This window comes from Nicrophorus vespilloides, unplaced genomic scaffold (genome assembly GCF_001412225.1).
Source record: "Nicrophorus vespilloides isolate i.1.1-1 unplaced genomic scaffold, Nicve_v1.0, whole genome shotgun sequence".
NCBI classification, from domain to species: Eukaryota; Metazoa; Arthropoda; class Insecta; order Coleoptera; family Silphidae; genus Nicrophorus; species Nicrophorus vespilloides.
In genome coordinates this window covers 64,749-79,684 of record NW_017095864.1, presented here as the reverse complement: position 1 = coordinate 79,684, position 14,936 = coordinate 64,749, and the positions used below count along the sequence as shown (strand labels likewise).

Genomic DNA, 14,936 nt, shown 5'->3' with positions numbered 1-14,936 from the left:
CTCCATCCTTTCCTAGAACCGCCGAGTCTCCGGTTCGCATTTATCCTTATCCTTTCCCCATATCCCTATAACCCCACTCGCACATGAGGAATTGAATGGGTCGTAATTTATAGTTTTAATTTGTAAAGCTTTCGGCGATTACGCAAAGCCTATTGGAGTAATCACAATGCTGGACAGCTTGATTATATTGTAATGCATTGCATATTACACATTCATAATATAGAAAAAAATAATAAGAAAATCATATTTTATACAAAATATTATGTATAAACAAATAGATACATACAAAAATATTAAAAAAAGTCAATTAATAAAAATATTATGTATAAATAAATAAATACATACAAAACATTTAAAAAAAAAATGGATTAATAAAAAATATTATGTATAAACAAATAAATACATAAAAAAAAATATTAAAAATAAAATATGGATTAATAACAATAATAAAAAACAACATATACATAAAACAAAAGAATGAAAAAAATAAAAAAGATGAGAGAAAATGGACGTTCCATTTATTCCTCTCCTGTTAAATATTATAATGATGTTCAATGTGCAATGCAATTTTATTTTCATTGTAATTACAAATGTGTATCGTATTTTTCAATACGATCTTATAGATTGTGTAAACCTATATTTCGTTCATGTTTCGGGTCGGATGTGTGTCATGTCTTTGTGTTCTTCTGTTTCAGGATTGATTTAATTTTATTTGTATGTCATGTCACTAATCGTTACGTTCCCTTTCAGGTACCTAGATCATAGCATTTCCTTGTATCCTATACTTTCCTTATTTTCTTTTTGATTCCTCCAGGGTGTGCGGTCGCGCGTTTGCTCTCATTTGCTGTGAATGAGAGTGACGATTTCCACGTGGCCGCATGTCCAGGTGCAAAAGGTATATCATCTTCTCTCGAAGATGATAACCAGGTATCAATTCAAGCGCAAAACACAGCCTCTGAATTGATGCAAGACCGTACGCATTTACCTTCACGAGGTTGCACCTGTTTCATTACAGAAAATGCGGCGGATCTGCTATGTGTTGAATCTAACTGTACTTTGAGAATAAGATTTAAATTATTATTTCTTCGTCTGTTTTCACATTCATAAATGTAGTATACAATAAATAATTCTTTGAATATCCAGGTATTTATTAAAAATGGCTAGGACAGTTTATATACAGAATATTAGTCAGTTTTCTTTTCTCTAAAGAAATCTCTAAAACATTATATAATTAAAGTAATCTATAGTGACATAATTTGGCTAATTTCTAATAGTTTTCTTCTTCTAAACATCCATTCATCTTGAAAACTAAATATATTGATGTAAGTACATTAAATAAAAAGATAAACAATAATAATTTATTTGAAAATATATATGTTTTATATAATAAAAATAAACTCTCCACAAAACAAAGAAGTAAAAAAACATGATGAAATCTCCAATAGCATTTCACATGCACTACTGCACACCAGTGTGCATTATCTAGATACATCCTCATTCATACATTTGAGCAGTCTAAATGTTAGCCCTACAAGAATATCATCGGTTGCGAAATCTTTGGTATTCAAAAAATATAAAATCATATATGCGTAATGTATAATAAAAATATGTGATGAAAGAGATGAGCCAACAATAAATAAACGCATAAATAATTGCTGTACATTATAAGGAAACATAAATAAATAAGAACAGAGTGAAAGATAGAACAATAATAATGGAATGCCTACTTAACCGTACGCGTTTGCATCTAAAACCCGTGAAAGGAGAACGAGAATCTATTGGGTTGACCTTAACATAGGAGTAATGCACACGACACGTGAAGGGGTAAGTAGAGGAGAACGAATTCGATAGATTGTAATTCTTAAACTTTCAGTCCGGTGTCGAGCTCGAGGATCTGCTTGCACGTCTCGTACGTGGAGAAGGAGACGGCGACCATGGGGATGGCCCTCATGTAGTTGATGGACATGCCACGGTAGAGACCTTTGATCACGCCGTGCTCGTTGTAGATGTACCTGAGGGTGGACCACATGCCCTTGGCGAAGTGCGAGGTCTCTGGATTCATGAGAGCCAGCTGCATCCGCCTCCTCGTCACGTCCAGTGGATACGAGACGCTCTGGGCGACGGCGCCTGCCAATCCTCCGCAGATCAGCTTTGCTGGAACGGCGAGCACCAGACCTCCGGTGTTCTTCTTGCACGGCCTGCAAGTCCATTGCGGCAGATATTTCATGCAGCCGAACTTCAGGTACTCGAAGCAGTAGAAGGACAGACCGGCGTACGGAACCATACCCATGAGAGTAGGCAGGAAGCCGCGGTACAGAGCCCTGGTGCCACCTTCCTCCTTGAAGATGGTAACTGCTGCATGCGTTATCCCCGTGTAAACATGCTCACCGCTTATCTGGAACATGCATTTATTTATCAGCATCAAGATGTATTCATTTCGAAAGCACCTCTATTGAGATTCCAATCGTATTTAAATATGATAAACCTAACAACTTGATAAAAAAAAAAGTATAGCATTATGCTTGGAATTATTGAAACATTCACTGACAACGTTTGTCCACAAAACAATTATTATCTGATAAACTGTCGTAAATATTTCAGACATACAACAAATATTTCAATGTTTTTAATGTTAAGGATTATAAAGTTAAAGATAACAGATGCTAAATATTACAGTACGTTAATAATTTAAGTTGATTATACTTCTAAATCTGGCTTCAAGATTATATATTTGATAATAATTGACTTGAAATTGTTACCATGATACTGTTACCATGGTACTTATATAACATACCTGAAATGCGAGCCTGGCCCTGATCGTGTCCAAGGGATACGTGAGCGAGACGGAGGTGAGGCCGGCACCGGCGCCTGCCAGGAACTTATCGAAGTGCGAATTCGGCCCGAAGACGCCGCTCAGGTACTTCTTGTAGATCTCGAAAGATGTGAACTGGGTGGCCGCGTACGGGAAGATCCTCACCATCTGCGCCCCGTTACCCTTGTACAGGGCGAGAGGTGATTCGGAGGTCACGATGTGCTTCATTCCGGTGAAGACGCCGTGACGTTCGTGGTGACGGTTGTGCGCCTGCAGCAGGATCTTCACGCGATCCAGAGGCGCTACTGTCGTCTTAGAAACCATGCCGGCGATACCTGAAAGTTTTCAATTTAGAGAAATTATCGCAGATTGTACACGCAGCATAGAAGAATAAGAAAGAAAGATGTTGTGAAAGTGATAGAGTGTATAAGATCATCTTGCAGACGGCAGGTGCGCCCAATTAGCGTCCGCGGAAGTCTAAAACATTGCGAGAATACGAAAATCAATGCACACAATCCATACAATGCAGATGATGATCACCTGTTACATACAATTATTCAAAGTGCACACGCATTATTTTTTTCATGTCGCAAACTTTCCAACCATTATATCAAAATGATTTCCCAAGAAACGGTGTCAAATTACGTAACAACAAGTAAAAACATAAGAAATTATTCATGTCCTAAAGTTCATCAGAAGATATATATATATATGTAGACACAACACGGTGTGGAATAATTTTCCCCCCAAGGTAATTTCGTTTATAAAATTATAAGAAATAGTGTAGAAACGTATTTGAGGGCTTGTCATTTATAAAAAGACGACAATTATTTAGATAAACAAAACGAAGATAATCGGTTTTTCCTCCTGAGACGAGGAAACAGCTTTTACGTGAGATTGTCCTTCCGCGAAACCGGAGCCAACATCCGGAAATGAATGTCTGACTCATTTCAGAACAGAACAACTTTCTTGAGGCTCATTTCCTTGAAGCGGATTAACCGATGAACGTTTCAGGAAAACCATGCGCTAACAGCATCTTGGACTTTGCGATCGAACGATTTTCGAAAATTTAATAAACAAATGAGGCGATTGTCGATCGAGTTCATTGGTTGATAAGTGTGTGCAGTGTAAAAGCGAAAACGCTCGTGCGATCCACGTGAAATTGATTGCGCGCAAATGCTTTATCACTCTTCACCGAGATCCGCACTCAATCGCATAATAGTTACAGACCGAAATCAAATCAGTTAAAATATAAAATGCGTTCGATTTTGCAAACTTGTAGATTTGCATGTTATTCGCCAGTTCAGAGAATTGTAGTAATTAATATTTTTAAAGGACAACAAGTACATTTGTATCTCGTTAAAACAAGTATTACGAATGCTATATAATTTTAGTAACAGTAAAAAAACAAAATTGATGGCATTATTGCGCTATTATCTATTAACATTCGATAAATGTTTATTGCGTCATTAAACAATACGACTCAATAATTACACTTACATCGGAAATAAATTACGAATTGAATTAAAATATTGAAATTTAAAAAAAAACGAATATATTACCATAGAAACTTACAAAATTGATTTAACTTTTATGTCAAAACCAGAATAATAACAATGGAAAGTAATGACGAATACCTGTCACTTTTACGCCTTATAAGTGTCAAAGTGACATTTCAATAATCAAAAAAAAAGTTTGCAATTGTTTTCGTAATACTCGCGTGATTTCCAAAATCAATATTGATTTTTGACTTTAGCAATCTGTAATAGGAAGTACGTTTGTTTTCTCGTTATATAATGAATTGAACAACAAAACAAAAAAAACTTGAAGATAAACAAAATTTCTTTGATAAGAATTTTTCAATTGTTTCAAAAAAAAAACATGATTGTGATGTCTTAAGTAATTTAATGAGTAAAGTGACTTACCACCGGCGCAGAGATTCTTGACGATGAATTCGACATTCTTGTTTTCGGATTTAAGTGCTGCTGCTGCTGACATTTCGACGGCTCCCTCGGTATCATCGGCACGAAAAACTTTCTCGCAATGCCGCGCTCGACGACGACGACTCGCTCGCCGTCTCCTTCCCCAACGCCGATTCCTCCTCCTTCACTTCGTCTTCCACGAACAGCGTCGGTTACCACTGCAACAGAACAACAACAAGGCAAATATGCCTTTTCACTTTTCCAATTGGAATCCGTTTTCTACTGCGAGGACATTCCTCCGCGACGGATCTCCGACCTTCCCCCCGTGAACCACATCGCAGTGACCCACTTTCAAATTATAAAAAACAAAAGAAAATCAAAACATAAGGAAGCGACAAAAGATATAGTTGTCAACGCGCGCAACAGCAATATGGTGATAGAAATATATATATCATTTGAGGCGCTCTCCAATTATTGTTGTTTTCAAAATATGTTTTGGATTTCGTAACCGGGGAATGCGTGTCGTGACACACATCCCTTGCTGACATAACCTCAATGGGCAGAGAGTGCAATTGCGGGAGATTATTACCTACGCGCTGTGGTAATTGGCTACGTCTGCTGTGTGTTTGGAAAGCAATCAATGCGGTTAATTACCTGCAGCGTTTCCTGCGGAAATGTAACAGTTCATGTAACCTTGATGATGCGATTCCTGCCTTTTGAAGGGAATAATAGAGATTCTCTCTACGGGACGAGATGATATATGCCTTAATTTAGATTCAAATTACGCAACGTGCGTCCGCGTCGCCAAGTGCACTTTAGTACGATACGAAATATTGACGCGGTCCAGGCAAAAGTTGACAACGGTGACAGTTGCTGGCAGCTGATTATTTTCAAATTGCCGCTCCTCTATACTAGAGACATCTGTCGAGATGCCTAATGCATATCATCTGTATCAATCAATATTGAATTTGTTAATTAAGAATTGTACTTTGATAATTGAACAACAGATGGAAAAATAATTAACAATTTAAAAATATTGTAAAATTGATTTGGATTGAGAGTAAAACTAATGAGTGGTGTGAAATTCGAGCTGGTCACGTTAACAGCTAGCGATTTATTATATTAACACAGCGTATATGAATTGTGGACAGTGGGGGATGCATCAAACTTCAAACGGATTAAGATTCTTGTCGCAATGATCGTCCGCCTCGCCGAAGAACGGATTCTTCTCCTTGTCGTATTCATCCTCGTCGTCGATATCGTCGCCGAACGGATTCAAATCGACGGCAGGCGCGGCGATTTCGATCTTCTTCGGCTCCGGCCTCTTCGGCATAGTTATGTTCGCCTCCAAAGACGAGCTAAATTTATTCTCCTGCATCCGAATCCTTCCTTCGCTCTTGGGAATGATAGCCGGAAGACTGCGCTTGTTCTCCTCCTGCCGTATCCTCGCCTCCGTGACCTTCTCGGGCTGCTTCTGTTGCGGCATCGCCGCAGGCTTCTCGATCGGTTTCCGCTCATCGGTAATCACTTTAACAGTGTTGAAGACGCCGCGCCCGAAGTACTCCGCGGCTAGCGTGAATCCGTCGCTGGCCTTATCCAATTGCGAATGGAATGTCTCGTGAATGTCCTTGTTTTGATCACGCGATTTCAGCAGTTCCATCAGCTTCTTGTTATCCGGCTGACAGGCCAAACATTCGTTCTCGTTTTCCGAGTAGCTCTGGAAGCAGTGCTGATGGTAGCTGTGCTGGCAGAGGAAATGCAGACTGGGCAACTCCAGCGTGTGATTGCAGGCAGCGCAGCGCGAGCCCTGAATCAGGATCGGATTATACTTGAGCTCCTCCACTTTGTTCCTCAACGTTTCCGTGTCTTTTCTGTATTTGTTCGTCAGCTCTTTGTCGCTGTTGGCGATCTCGTTCTCGCGCTTCAGCTCTTTTATTATGTACTCGCGCACCTGGGACAACTTTATTTCCGCATTTGCCGAACCGATGGCTTCGATAACCAACTGCGGCGATAACAGCCGTTCCTTAGCGATCACGTTTAATATCTGAAATCAAGATACGTTAAGAGAAGATTCGTTAATGGCAATGGCTGGTTTCTATCACCTCTGGTAATAGATCGCTGTACTCGTGTTCTTCGTCGCGGATGCAGGTCCACAGTGCTTGCACCCAGAGCGTCGGCTCCTGATGACCGAATCTTCGACAGCAAGCCAAAACTGCGTTAGCATCAAATTGCTCCTTACTCCTGGACATGTGGTATCTAAATGGGAATCAAATAAATTTGAAATTTTTCGTTTAAGCAAAAACAATTTTTCAAGTTTTCACGTCAAATTAATGTCACTTAAATAACACGCACCTCAAAATCTGCTGGTAGAGTTTCTGTTCTTCGTACAAATGCAGAATTCCCTCGCTGAAACCGTGCATGTGGCATACGACGAGCGCCTGCGGTTTGTCGTACTTGACATCAGGATTATGCAGCAAGTTCAAAGTCTTCTGCGCGTAACGATTCTTCTCCGCGCCATCCGGAAGAGATTCCCAGACGTGCAGATAGTGCTCGAGCAGTGTATCGTAAACGGGCGACGTTAGGATGCAGCCTGCTTCTATCAGGTAATCCAGAAACTCCACCAGACGAGAGGAGTTGTTCAGGAAGAGGTGGATGTAATCCTCCGGGTCGGAATCTGTTGAATTAACTGTGCAAAAGTTCTTCAGGAATTGCGTGGCTTCGTGCGGTGCGTTTTGTATAAGGATTTGCCCGTACTTCTTCAAGTACATCTCGGCCTGATTCGTTTCCAAGCTGCTCAGATATTCGATAACTTCGGTGTATTTCATGTGATCCTCCAACAGCAATTTTATGTACCAGTCGTGTTTCTTGTGCCTCTTCGAGAGCATCAACGCCTCCTCGGGGCTTCCAGTTCTGCACACCTTGATAGCTATGTCCACGTCGAAATTGACTTCGCTGTCCTTCTGCAGGATGAACTCCTTCAAGTTGGAAGTCTTATTTAGTTTCGTGAAGCAGTTCAGCAGGAGAGTCGTGTGATCCTCGGTGGCTTGACCCTGCTTGTGCAGAGCCTGCAAGTAAGCGGTCAGATTATCGATGTGCTTCGAGTCCATGAATTTGCGAATCACGTAGCTCGGCTCCAATTTCCCAATTGTCTTCACGTACTGTTCAATAGCTCCAGACGGATCTCCTTTACCGTACAAATGGTCACCGTACTGCCTGAATATCTCCACCAAACCATCAGAGTCGTACTGCTGAGATTTAGCGATGCGAATCGCGATATCGTACACATTCTTTTTAAAAAGCAGAGACAATTTAGAGCCCAAATCTTTCTCGTTCAGATGGTAGATGGTGTTCTTACAATCGATGATGTAGAAGCCGCCCCATTCGTTGATAACGGCGACGATTTCATCCAATGGGGCGGAAAACACTATGAACTTGTTCTGAATATCGAGGACTGTCAGTAGATGCCCCCTCTGATTGGCCGCCGCCGCTTGCGTGGGCGTCAACCACGTCGTTTTGGAGACGAATATCAGATAACTCCTGAACCACTGAAGCAACACCTTTTCCCCATCCGCCGCGTAACAGGGCCCCCTCCCATCCGAATTGTAACAATAGATTGCCTACAATCAAACGTTGTCTTTTAACAAAATTCTTCGCGTTTCCTCAATTCTTACTTACATCGTCGCGAGCCACCATGAATTGCGTCTCCTGCACGGATTCCGTAATCACGCTGCAATTCCTTCTGCACCCAATATTATCCAACGTGGACTTTTAAAAACATTTAAACGATTAATGAAACTCTTACCATCAAGGTTTAATGCAAAATCTCACCATGATTTCTTTATCTTTATATGTAACGTTATAAACGTAAATCGAGTTTTCGGTGCTGACGAAGAGGTAAACAGCGTTCGCCGTCGTCTTGAAAGCTAAACCGGTGACCGTCGAACTTGCCTCACGCAATATCTTCTGCCTGGAGCCTCTGTCCCTGGAAATATCACCCCTATATAAAATCAACGAACCGTCGACGAATCCCACAGCCATCATCTGCATATTATCGTGAACGCACAGCGCGCTCACCTGCACCGCCCTATTGTTCGGGATGGCCCTCGTTATCCGAGTGCAGTATGGGGACCCAGATTTATCCGGTCTTCCAGTATCCCAAACCTTTATCAACGGATTCACCCCTTGCTCATCCTCCTGCAAAAAGCCACATCAACACACACATCATTTTCACCTTAAATATAAATTTATTTTCTTACACCAATCGTAATCAGCAAGGGTGAATTCCTCAGCTGCTGTGCAAACTGCAAGGTTAATTCGTAGGCCCGAAAACTGGTCACCTGCCAAGACCTGGAGATGAGATGAATCTGACCGGTGGCATCTCCAACCACCAAATGGTTGTTGCCACTCGTTGTAACAGCAATCGGAGCATCCTAAAATAAAACGAATTCTCACCAATTTCTAAATTGTTATCTGTTTCTGTACTCACTTTGAAGAGTTTATTCAATTTTCCATCATCCACTCCCCTTTTCAGCTCAAAGAAATTGAATTTCCTCCACTGCAAAACAATTTATTAATAAGTTTAATTGCGTTTCTTAAAAGTTTCACTTGATTTACCTCAAAAAAAGCCATTGTTGATTCAGCTCTATGCAATAATTACATTTTTGTGTATCTGCCGTCTAGATCAGTTCTGACTCACGTCAAGATGACAGTTAACAGCTGATTATCGCTGGACCAGAGGCGTGCTTGGTTGCATAATTGGAAATGCGATTTCTTTGCACGTTATCGTCGATGTAACAGTGGCTCGGATAATGATTACGTTGGAAATCGTTTTTTTTATTAGATAAAACTTTGTTGGATGCGGAAACGGATCGATGTTTCGTTGAGGAGAGGAATGCACGCCAATGCTCTCAATAACATTCCCACCACTAATTTTGAACTTTGAACTGCTTTGCTTATCTGTTTGGTACGGTCTTCAGTGTTGGTTTTGTTCGTTGATAAGGATGGTTAGGGCTTGGTACATGGACGAGGACACCTCGAATCCTCAATTGGAACATCACCTGGATCCCGCCGAGTACGTGCCCATCGAGGATGTCTTCGAGCTGTCGGGAGTCGAGTATTTCAAGTTGAACCTTGAGACGTACAAGACGGACGGTGTCTTGGATGGTATTAGGAAGGAGAGGAAGTACAGCTACGAGGATGAGATCACCTGCTCGGAGACGTGCATCCCGAACTACGCCGATAAGCTGAAGATCTTCTTCGAGGAGCATCTGCACACGGACGAGGAGATCAGATTGGTGCTCGACGGGGCCGGTTACTTCGACGTCAGGGACAAGGGGGACAGATGGATCAGGATCGAGGTGGGTCCTGGCGACATGCTGATCCTGCCGAGCGGAATCTTCCACAGGTTCACGCCGGACAAGCGAATGTACGTCAAGGCCAAAAGGTACTTCATCGGGGAACCGGTTTGGGTGGCGCACAATCGTATCGGAAGTCCTGCGGAGGGAATGGACTGCAGGAAGGAGTACCTCAAGAAAGCGCAAGAGGGATTCTAATAAGACAACAATGTTAAGTTATCTTTAACCGATGAAAAATAAACGCAAAATCGAATAAAACTATTTCTTGTGAAAGAAAATTAATCAAATTTGTTAATACAATCTAAACTTTATTGATATATGTAATCTTAACATCCTTAACATCTTTCATATTTAAATATATATATTTTTATGTTGGGTGGAAATCGACTAAAAACTATATTTTTTTCCACTGCTCCATTATAATCCAACCTAAAACTACATCTCTTTCATATACATATAATAGATAGATATACAATATATATTTATATTTTCTTTTGTTTCACATTTATTTTGCATTCTTATATACTTTTGAATAATCTATAAAAAAAAAACAAAATTAAAAAGAGAAAATAAAACAAAATCATTTAATTACATAATTAATCAAAGGTACCAAAATAAAAACATTGAAAATAATAAAACAAACGAAGAATTATAATTGCATGCAAATGAAATATATCATCGCATTAAAAAGAGAAAAAAAATAGAATTATTAAACAGAATGCATATTTATATAAAAAAATACATTTTCTTACATATTTTTTTGTTGTTGACGTAACGACACAAGTGTATTCATTTTTTTGTTTGTTTGCTTGTGGTAACGTTTATTTTATTTCACGCGCGCGTTTCTTTCTTGAAATATAAAATTTGTGGATCTTTTGCTTGATTCGCACCTTCAAGTATCCGTTGTTTTTTTTTTGTTATCTTCGTCTTCGCTTCTTATATTTGAGAAAGAAACTCGAGAGACAAAGATCCTCTTGCACCACATAATAACTAAGCTTTTTTTTTTGTCTGTTTGTATCTTTGTTTACGCATAAGTTTAGTTACTGTTAACTCAAACTTTTGTTTTCATTTGGGAAATATATATATATTTATACGCGTATTACAGTTATCATTATGTTTTCTTAATCGAATTGTTGTGTTGGCGAAATGTTTGTTAAATTTTGTTTTTTTTTTTTGTTGGGAGAGAGGATGTTGGTATTGTAGTTGCTTTTTGTTTGTTTGTTTGTTTGTAGTTTGCATGTACGTATGTATAGATATATATATACATGTTTTGATTTAAAAAATTTAAAATCCAATGTTTTAAAACTTTCCGAGTAGTTCAGACGGCGACTCACTTTAATAATTATATTCTTTTTTTCGAAGGGTTTTTAAAATATGTTTTTTTCTTATTTTGTTGGTGAGATTGTGTTTTGTTGTTGTTTTGTATGTGTGTGTGTGTTTTGTTTTTGAGCCCTAACCCTCATAGGTTGAAGGGAACCGTCGGGTCGCGTGTCGAACTACTCAGAGAGTTTGCGGTGAGCCTCACGAGATCTTCGTGCGCCACCAGCAGAACATGATCAGAGCAGACCCGAAATCGTCGAAAGAGAAGGCCTCGGGTAGGATCGGGTGAGTTCGTGCCGGGGCGGAGACGTTGTGCGTCTGATGCGGTGGCGGTGTCTCTGGGGGCGGTCGCACGTAGTAACGCCTTCGGCGCACTGGTTTGATGGCCGCATCGCAACATTGGAACGGACTAAAGGTACTACTGCTATCACTACAACTAGATGTGGGGGCGGCGGAGCGGCTGCGACCGGACGCCGACGGCGCCGCCTGCCGTCGGCCACCGGTTTCGGCTGTGGACGTGCACAGCTCGGCTGGACACCCTCAGCTCGGGAACTTGCTGTAGAACAGGTAGGTCAAATCGTAGTTCTTGAAATGACACACCTGCATCTCCCTGCGATTCCAGTCGCCGATCTTCGATTGGAAGTGAAGCTCCTTCGGCAATTCCCTGGCCTGCGACGCCTTAGAAAAGAAAAATGTCAATTAAGATGACAGTGACAGGTGACAGTAGATGTTCATTTTGTATGATTACTAATACAGTTTTTTGTTTTATAGATTATATGAGACGCTTACTTGATTGGCGAAGACGGTGATGGTGAACTTTCCAGGATTGAAGACGTCCAGGACTTTGCCGATCGTCTCACGGTAACTTCCGGAAGGTACGTTTGTTTCGAAGCTAACGTAACTGAACTCTGACTCCGGCGTTATGTGGATGGTCATGTACGATCCCTGCGCATTGCATAAATTAGTCAATACAATATAAGTAAAGAGAGGAGATTAAGAGCAAGTACTTTTCATTAGATCTTTTAAATTTATATATTATTACACTTTCTTTTGGTTTTGTTTTTTTTTTAGAAGCGAGGATTGAATACGTTTTTAGAGAAATCTAATTTTCGGATTAAAGGTATTTGTTTGTGTTTGTGCTTACTGTCGCTACTATATTACGATACTTACAGGTGGATTATCTTGGTTAGTCTGGGCAAGGAAATTTTTATGTGTTAAGTTTCGGAAGAGATGCGGAGAGAATGTGAGAATGAGAGTACTTACAGTTTTTGAAACGCCGTTCATCGAGTAGCCGTACGGCTCGAACAGGTAATCGTCGATCATCATATTTGGAATGATCTTGTCTATTCCAGATTTCTGCAAAAAGAATAAACGTGAAGGAAAACCGTTATCAGAATAGCAAAGTAATGGTATTACCTTGGTGGCTTCTGCCGCGTTCAGGCATTCCTCTTTGGTGAAGATGCACATGATCTCTGGATCGAGATCGGTCATCAGGATCTCGAGCGTCTGGTCGGCCTCGGTCTGGACGCCGGGCGGAAGAACAGCTGCTGGGGTCTGCGGAAGTGGGTTCAACGTGTACAGGAACCAGCAGTCTCTGTTGACGGCGCCCAAACAGTACGCTGCTCCCTCCGGGAACATCGTGTCCAGAAGGGCAACCTCCTGGTTGAAATCGCTGTGCGGCGACACCTGCAGCTCGGGTCTCTTGTAATTCTTGCGGGAGTAGAATATATCCTCCACGTCGTTGAAGCCTGCGTACTGCTCCACGAGCAGCAGCAGACGTTCCAAGCACAGTAAGGGCGTCGTGCTTCCGCACGTCTTCAGGATGAAACGTCTCTTCGACACAAACATGGAACTTTCGCTGCAAAACAATCAAGATTCATCAAATTGCACATTTATAGTTTTTTCACTTTAGAAAAGTGTATATTTTGATTTGTAATCAAATTGAGACTTAATATTGAAGGTATGCAAAGAGGTGTTGTTTCCGCGACAACAGATTGCGCAACGCGTATTTTCGTCAGCGCTTCCGTCAAAACATTGGCAGATCGCCCGGAACGCAAGATTTACATGCGTGCATCATTCCTAATCGACGATTCATACATTCATTTGTTCCCATCAACAACCTAATGCCATGACAACTAAATACGTTATTGGATGCCAAGCAACCGAAACAAATGGAATTTGTATCTATTGATCCAAATAATGTTTCTGCCGTTGCAGTTCTATTTGCGAATGTCCGGTGCGGCGCGCGCTCTCATTATTTATAACTTTAATTTTCAATGTCGCGACCCAGCACAAGTGGTTGGTTTTCTCTCGAAATATGATTGTGAACGTAAACGAAATTGTATTATTTATAGGTTTTTTACGTGGTCGAGAATTGCTCGGTATTGGGAAATCCTGGCAGAATGTCAAACGGATTTGCTCGTGCGAAGCGAAAGGGTAAAAAGTGCGGATGGATACACTTGTGGCGGTGGAAGGAAGAAATGAAGGACCGATGAACCCAGAAATTCTTTCGCAAAAAAAAATAATGTTGAAATCACTTTTGTGTTCCTGGTTCCGGCTTTAGGGATGTGTGGCAATAGCACGCGGCCCCAGCATGTGCACTTCTCCACTAGTTACATATTTCCAGTATCTAATCACACGAACGCAACAACAAAAAAATATGTAATACGCTTCGTGCGTTGTGTAGACAGAATGAAGACGAATTCTATTTTTAGCTCGGTATCGATCGCACGCTTCAGATCATATTCTTGCTAATCACATCACAGTTGCTACATTGATGCACAAATTCTACAATTAACAGCAAAAAAATATACGGTTTATGTGCAATGTTGGATTTGGATTATACATGCAAAATTTAAGAATGATTGATTGACTTTATAAACTAATTGTTGTAACATTTCAGTTTCTGTTGCTTTTTCGAAATCAATCATCAGGTAAAGATAGATTTGGAATTTAGATCTTTGATGTAAATGTATTCAATAATTGATTGCTTTATAAACTAATTATTGCATAATTTCAGGTTTCCTAGATTTGCAAGAAAAGTTAATGGACGTAAGAATGAGCGCTTATCAAAATTTCGAGTTTGCAAATAATGATTCGTTGGATTCCCATATTTGCTGCACGAATTAAAGCATATCAAGGCGAAGGATTAGAGATAATGCGTGTGGAAAGATCAAGGACTCGAGAGGAGTAAGTGTGTAGTGAGTGAGTGAGTGAATGCGTTAGTCCATTGGTGTAGTCCATTGGACAGTTCTAAATTTAATAGGGAGGTTCAATAAACCCGCACCATATTGGCCGGCGTCAGTTATCTGTGCCAACCAATGAAAGGTTAAGGTCTTCGCAGATTAAGACCTTATCAATGAATTGTACGCAATCAGCACAGATGGACGCGAACCATTTGATTCTATAAAAGACGGTCAAAGTTTAACTATGATCTTTATCTCCGAAAGAATACTGAAATTATTACTAACTTTGGAATTTACATTATGAGTTTTCAGTCTGGATAATTACATAAGTGAAAAAATGACT

General features: G+C 40.4%; 4 protein-coding genes across 5 annotated transcripts in view; 1 reads left to right on the top strand and 3 right to left on the bottom strand.

Moving 5' to 3' along the window:
- Nucleotides 1-1,669: 1,669 nt before the first annotated feature.
- Nucleotides 1,670-5,599, bottom strand: LOC108567116 (graves disease carrier protein homolog). The gene is made up of 4 exons (XM_017927392.1): nt 5,389-5,599; nt 4,738-4,952; nt 2,795-3,147; nt 1,670-2,395 (listed from the first exon to the last, which is right to left on the bottom strand). The coding sequence occupies exons 2-4, from the start codon at nt 4,808-4,810 to the stop codon at nt 1,862-1,864; spliced, it is 960 nt and encodes a 319-aa protein (XP_017782881.1). The 5' UTR covers nt 4,811-4,952; nt 5,389-5,599; the 3' UTR covers nt 1,670-1,861.
- Nucleotides 5,600-5,808: 209 nt separating this feature from the next.
- LOC108567077 (vacuolar protein sorting-associated protein 11 homolog) lies at nt 5,809-9,435 on the bottom strand. The gene is made up of 8 exons (XM_017927316.1): nt 9,349-9,435; nt 9,221-9,289; nt 8,991-9,164; nt 8,563-8,928; nt 8,410-8,499; nt 7,087-8,351; nt 6,837-6,990; nt 5,809-6,778 (listed from the first exon to the last, which is right to left on the bottom strand). Exons 1-8 carry the CDS (start codon nt 9,361-9,363, stop codon nt 5,897-5,899), a joined length of 3,015 nt encoding a protein of 1,004 aa, XP_017782805.1. The 5' UTR covers nt 9,364-9,435; the 3' UTR covers nt 5,809-5,896.
- Nucleotides 9,436-9,554: 119 nt separating this feature from the next.
- Nucleotides 9,555-10,361, top strand: LOC108566942 (1,2-dihydroxy-3-keto-5-methylthiopentene dioxygenase). The gene has a single exon (XM_017927093.1). The coding sequence runs from the start codon at nt 9,636-9,638 to the stop codon at nt 10,284-10,286; it is 651 nt and encodes a 216-aa protein (XP_017782582.1). The 5' UTR covers nt 9,555-9,635; the 3' UTR covers nt 10,287-10,361.
- A 653-nt stretch (nt 10,362-11,014) lies between these two features.
- LOC108567104 (S-adenosylmethionine decarboxylase proenzyme) overlaps nt 11,015-14,936 on the bottom strand; it is a 9,292-nt gene continuing 5,370 nt past the window's right edge. Inside the window, exons 3-7 of one of the 2 annotated variants that reach the window (XM_017927373.1) lie at nt 12,825-13,266; nt 12,672-12,764; nt 12,579-12,599; nt 12,198-12,353; nt 11,015-12,086 (exon numbers count right to left, since the gene is read on the bottom strand). In XM_017927373.1, coding sequence (XP_017782862.1) covers nt 11,949-12,086; nt 12,198-12,353; nt 12,579-12,599; nt 12,672-12,764; nt 12,825-13,266 — 850 coding nt within the window. In that variant the 3' untranslated portion in view covers nt 11,015-11,948. The remainder of the gene's footprint in view (nt 12,087-12,197; nt 12,354-12,578; nt 12,600-12,671; nt 12,765-12,824; nt 13,267-14,936) is intronic. The other variant, XM_017927383.1, reaches the window with a different exon arrangement.

Coding starts and splice junctions, on each gene's coding strand:
- LOC108567116 (XM_017927392.1), bottom strand. CDS start 4,810: ATGTCAGCAGCAGCAGCACTTAAATCCGAAAACAAGAATGTCGAATTC. Junction 3,148..4,737: donor CAAGAATCTCTGCGCCGGTG/GTAAGTCACTTT, acceptor GAAAACTTTCAG/GTATCGCCGGCATGGTTTCT. Junction 2,396..2,794: donor GGGCCAGGCTCGCATTTCAG/GTATGTTATATA, acceptor TGCATGTTCCAG/ATAAGCGGTGAGCATGTTTA.
- LOC108567077 (XM_017927316.1), bottom strand. Junction 8,500..8,562: donor ATAAAGATAAAGAAATCATG/GTGAGATTTTGC, acceptor TGTTTTTAAAAG/TCCACGTTGGATAATATTGG. Junction 6,991..7,086: donor CTCTACCAGCAGATTTTGAG/GTGCGTGTTATT, acceptor ATTCCCATTTAG/ATACCACATGTCCAGGAGTA.
- LOC108566942 (XM_017927093.1), top strand. CDS start 9,636: ATGCTCTCAATAACATTCCCACCACTAATTTTGAACTTTGAACTGCTT.